This window comes from Temnothorax americanus, unplaced genomic scaffold, assembly GCF_048541705.1.
Source record: "Temnothorax americanus isolate GAGA-0224 unplaced genomic scaffold, ASM4854170v1 Scaffold1, whole genome shotgun sequence".
Classification (NCBI taxonomy): domain Eukaryota; kingdom Metazoa; phylum Arthropoda; class Insecta; order Hymenoptera; family Formicidae; genus Temnothorax; species Temnothorax americanus.
In genome coordinates, this window is record NW_027509230.1 from 5,254,699 (window position 1) to 5,260,344 (window position 5,646).

The 5,646-nt window shown below is 39.6% G+C and overlaps 1 protein-coding gene across 1 annotated transcript in view; it reads right to left on the minus strand.

The window, feature by feature from the left end:
• The window catches only part of Rab3gap1 (RAB3 GTPase activating protein subunit 1), a 31,694-nt gene extending 28,683 nt beyond the window's left edge, over window positions 1-3,011 (minus strand). The window contains exons 1-6 of the mRNA XM_077406004.1: window positions 2,442-3,011; window positions 1,786-2,068; window positions 1,569-1,705; window positions 1,255-1,468; window positions 645-1,050; window positions 2-213 (exon numbers count right to left, since the gene is read on the minus strand). Of these exons, the coding sequence (XP_077262130.1) occupies window positions 2-213; window positions 645-1,050; window positions 1,255-1,468; window positions 1,569-1,705; window positions 1,786-2,068; window positions 2,442-2,637 (1,448 nt within the window). The 5' untranslated portion in view covers window positions 2,638-3,011. The remainder of the gene's footprint in view (window position 1; window positions 214-644; window positions 1,051-1,254; window positions 1,469-1,568; window positions 1,706-1,785; window positions 2,069-2,441) is intronic.
• Window positions 3,012-5,646: the final 2,635 nt, after the last annotated feature.

Consider the following 5,646-nt stretch of genomic DNA (forward strand, 5'->3'; position numbering starts at 1 on the left):
CCCAGGTATCAAGATACTCCTCTCCCAGCGAAATCTGATCTCCTGCACGAACTCATGCCAGAGCTGGGCCAAAGCGGTTGCTCCGCCAAGATTGTGCGTGCAGTGCGCCGCGACGATTGATAGACGCCACACCAAGCTGTCCATCGCGCAAGTTTTCACGCCCTTCCACTGGTCATCTTCCACACCCGCAGTGATATCGTTGTAGGGGAACTTCTGCAAAGATTTTTAATCAACGATTTATTACGTCTATATATTCGAATGGATCTTTCACAAAAGAAACTAAATTACCAATTTTAATTATTTTAAAAATAATTAAAATTAAAAGGGACATAATTATTAAACAATAACCTTTTATATTGTATTTACTAAATTATTATTTTTATAATAATTTATAATTATTAATATATTTCATAGTAATACAAATTATTATAAACATAATAATTAGTAAATTAAACAAATTAAGAACTTAACTGTTATTTTATATGTTATATATTTATGACAGGTCTACCAAGATATTTTTTCACTATTGTGAAGTTTGGTTTAAATATGCTTGTCCCTTTTATAATAGAATATAGTCATAAGAACTAATCATAATCCGTCTCTATTAAACAAAGTATTGAGATTGTAATGAAACTTAAGCGTACCGTGTTTTCATCTGCATCCGGAAAAAGGAAGTAAAGTATAGGTAGCAATATCTCTTCTGAGATTGGACCTTCGATGTTCTTCTTTTTCACGCTCGATCTGCCCACAACGGTTGAAATCGTGGGTATTCTGGACTCGGTGAGCACATTGAAAGCCGAACTCAGCATCTGTTCGTCATCGTGAATGTAAGACGCGCTCTCACCCAGTAGTTCCACCATGGTCTTCCGATTATTGCATAGATACAGAAAGTCTGTCATATATTCGCTGAGTAGACAAGCCGGCAGGGCTACCATTTTCACTTGTACAGACCATTCAGGAGCGAGTTGCGGATCGAGATCCGAGTAACCTTCGCTATCCACTACTACATTGTCTGGCATTTGCGGCCACGTAACAAACAGGTGAAGTTCCCTGAAAGTATTTTAAAATAATGTATACCACATATAGATTGTTAGAACTTTTTATAATAATCAGGAGACATAGAGTTGATTTCAGAAGTAACTTTAAGATGGATTTTTCATAACAAAAAAATTAATCAACTTATAGCAAGCCTTTTTAAGGTCAAGAAAAATGCTTTTTCTATGCTCCTGACGATAACATATTCAATCTAAGTACCCGACGGGGTCGAAAGTCGCTCCAAAAGGAAGTTTACCCAATTCGGCCACGCCTAACGTTTCTCCCTGCATGAAATCGAAATCCGGAGGTTCTTGCGTCCACGTGCTGTTAGTCCAGTCTTTTAATAGATAAGAAAATCTAACGGACACCATTACGGAGTCGATCTTTACTCCGCAGCCCTCCCCAATTTTCTGCTTGAAAAGAGCAAGTAAACCTGTAAATGATATTTTTCTGTAAAACATTTGTTTTTCTACGAAAATTGCAATTGGAGAAAAATATTATTTAAAGATAGATTAAATAAAAACGATGCGTACCAGTGAGGTATCGGCAATGTGGTGGAACTTTCTTCAAGTGTACCATATCGAGATTCGCACACGTTCCTTTACCAGCACAGCAACCGAGATACATTTTCTGCCAAGGTTCTTGTACCTGCACCAATGCCGGTACGTAACTAAAATGCATAAAAATAAATTACAATGACTCTCTAGCGTCAAAAATACAATTCAATCGTATCGCGAATCGGCTACCTACCAATTTGCATTGTTAGTCGCAATTGTTAACGAACTGAGTACAATCTTGATTCGAGTTTCATCTGTCAAACTACCGTTTCGAGCTGGTATTAAAACAAGGAATTCTCTAACTCCATAATAACGAGCTATTTCCAGGCAATTATCATTGAGCTTTACAAAATCATTGGATACATCCAAAGCGTCCTTTTGACACTGTATCCATTCTTCTTCACTTTCCTCCTTCGCCGCATCCTCCTCTTCTTCTTCCTTTTCTAGCTTGTAGTGTTTCAGCAAAAATTCTACATCTGAATGATAAATAATTTATAAATAATAAATTAAGTTATTAAGAAAGCGATGAAAAAGTTAAGAATAAAAATAACATTTAAAAGATATATATTATAATGTAACAGATAAAAATTAATTTCACAGAGTATATAATATTGAATCGATAGGATGTTATAAATTTATGTACCACTAGTATTCAATAATCTATGCAGAATCTTTCGTATAAAACGTTATACATATTGCGATTCAAGATTCGTATAACAAGGGTGTATTTAAAATGCTCCCTTATAAAAAATCTTTTACTTATTGCAAACAGGCTTTTTTGACGTTCGGCCGTCCATAACGTTTCCTGTGATATATTTGTCAAACCGTGTCAGACACACACACACGAACCTGCGAAGTTCAGCTTCTCCGAGGCCTCGTGCCACTGACAGTTGACGAAATCCCCCGGTTTGAGGGGGCTCGCGACCTTCATATGCGGCAGCCTCCATTCGTGCATGATCTCCTCGAGTCGCGCGATAAACACTTCCCATTCGGAGACGGTGGTGAAGTCGTGATGATAAAAGTCCTCGATCTCCACGTGATTCATTTTCGACGGCGCGACTTCCAATCCGAGGTGGCGATGTTTTGAATGTTTTTACATCTGTTAATCGCGCGAGCCTTCGCGCTTCCTCCTTTCTCCGTGGATATCCGCCCTTATCGGACCACAATGCTCTTCACCCTTTCTTTATGCAGTATAAATTCCAATTTTACGTCAGAATACCACTCGGTAATCTTTCAATTCTCTTTCTATCGGGCATAAAGTCCTGGGAGTTTCGTAGTCGTGCGCCTTTGACGTTTCTACTGGGCGACTGGCGAGAGTGGCGAGTGGCGACGACCGACGACCACATCAGCTGATCGCCTTCGTGTTTGGTGGTTTTCCTCGCAGATGACGTTCGAGTCTGTCTCCAGGACGTGGCGACGTCTTGCGGCGGCTAGGCACTTTTTGAATAGAGAGATTTGAAAATGATAGAAAACGAAAAATATATACAAATAAGATGTACAGGATTAATGATAACACTTGCAAATAATAAATTTACAATTTGACATTAGAAAAGTCTACATTTGTCCGAAAATTCAATATAAAGCAATTGTCTCTCATTTATTAGTTTGCAATAATGATGAAAAAATATGATATTTTATTTCGATCTGTACATATATATATAAGTTACTCTCGATACAACGCAATCGTTTCTTACGGGAAAATCACGAAAGTGAGGGTGACCGATGATAACGACGGAACGCAATTATACGAAATTATCTATATGTTCAATCAAGGAGTTGACGGCCAATTTGTCTTATCGCTTCTCGAGTAGTGTCGACGTGTGTGTATAATCACGAATCGCGCGTTTGCGCGAGTAATTATCGATTACATAATACTTCTGCCCTTGTCAACGGGGAGGAGAAGCCGTGTCGTGTCGTACTTCGTCATATATTGTTATCGCGTAGCAACGGCGGAATCCCCGCGTCGATTTGTGGCGCTCGAGATTTCGATATACCTGTCGCCTCTATATCATATCGTCGGGGAGGGAGAAGAGCTCATTCCCTTCCTCCTCCATCGTGTTGTCCCGCCGTTATCGCCTCGCCAACTGAAGAGGGATCGGAACGACTCTAATCGAGCCGCCGGAGCCGCGCCGCTTTCGCCGATCGTCGGTCGTGCATCTCGCGCGCTGGCGTCAAAATTTATTTTTATATAGCCGCGGGGAGAGACCCGCGCGGCGAGGATTGAAAAGGGGAGAAACACACGCGCGCGTTGCGCGGAAGCCTGCCGCGGCCCGCGCAGCCGCGCAGTGACGCTCAAATGGCGTGGCGGATTCTCCGGGGAGCGAATCGGCAGATTCACGGGGCGGCGCGCGGGCGCTCGGGTTTCCTAAAGATAGGAGGAAAAAGAGTCTACGGGCGTTCGCCTCCTTCTGCAACGCGGTAATGGGGCAGATGGTGGCGGACGAGCGCATAAGAAGGGAGGGACCACCGCGCGTCCCACCGATTGAATAAACGTGTGTGTCTATCCTCCCCCCTCCCCCACCCCGTCCTTTCAGAATTCAGCTGGCGATATGAGAACGAAGGAAGTCATATAGAATTTCTGTAGGAACTGCGTACGTCGACTGCGGGAGAGAACGAAATATTATTTGCGAACAATTGTTGTATTGCGAAGTTGGGCGCGAGTCAAGTTCCAGTTTAAACTTGAACACACGTTTGAAGTTGAAACAGCGATTTTGAGAAAATAATCAGAGACTTCCCGGACAGCACCATGTCCAAAATCAGGACATAAAACGTCTTTTTAGCCATCTTTTTCGTAAAACGTCTAAAATATGTCTAAAAGATGTCTTTTAGACGTCTCATGTCCCGCTTTTGGACATGCGTGCTACGTCTGGGTTTTTTCACGCGCGATGCGTAAATTTATATCAAATATAATAAATGTATTTTCTATTTGCATTTTTATCGTCACTTAAATAAAGTATGTACATATATAGGGTACTTCAGAAAAATATTAACACTTATATGGAAATGGAAATGCCCCTCAGGGCTCCAGAGATCACTTGGAAAAGATTCCAAGAATGTATTTTGACAAGGAAAGTGGAGAGAGAGTCTTTGAAGACGTATTACATTTGTTACTGTGTGATATCTAGTGTTATCTGCCATTTTCTGTTTCTCTAAAAAAAGTTACTTCTATATAAGTGATAACATTTTTTTAAAGCGCCCTAAGATTAAAACGAATAAAAAGAAAAGTGCAAACATTTCGAAAAAGATTATTGTCTAGTTTAAAAAATAGAGTTATCCAAGCCTTATATTTTCTATATAACAAGAGAAAAGAAGATATATATGTATATATATTAATTTATTTAATACTATTTTATTTAATACTATTTTATATAAATCCGGGTTATTTTCCAAATTTTTACACGCACATTTTAGAAATATATATCTCACAAAAAATAGATTTGATATCAATAGAAACACACGACTGGAAACTCTATTATTAACTCAATCGTCACGGCGCGGCGGTTTCGTTCACGTATTTAAGTAGCACGTATAATATAAGCGATCGCGCATACGAATAGGCTACGCGTAAATGATAATGCGACGATAATGACGAGAAGGTTGCGCAGCACTGACGAAACGGACGTGCGGCGCCATTGGCGTAGAACGCTTTGTAGCGAATCTATAATTGTAGTTGGAATAATACATTATCACATGTATAACATAGAACGAAAAAAAGAAAAAAGGAAATAACATTTCAATAATAAATTTGCATTTATAATCTTTTTTCTTGACGCACACACAATTGTCGCGAACGTCGCTCGCATACAATTTAATTCGTGTGTGTGTGTGTGTATCGCAATTTCTTTTCCGTTTTCTTTCTTTTTTATTCGCGTCTCTTTGTATCCATTTCTATCAATGTAGATTAATTTTAATCTCAGTTCATCTTTTTATCTTTCTTTAATTCTTAGAAATAAATATAGAAAGGTAAATAGTCAGCCAAATCGAGATTCGAGTTAATTTGCATTGGAAGCTTTCTCGAGGAAAACGAAACCCGCTTATTTGCACGCAGGATCTC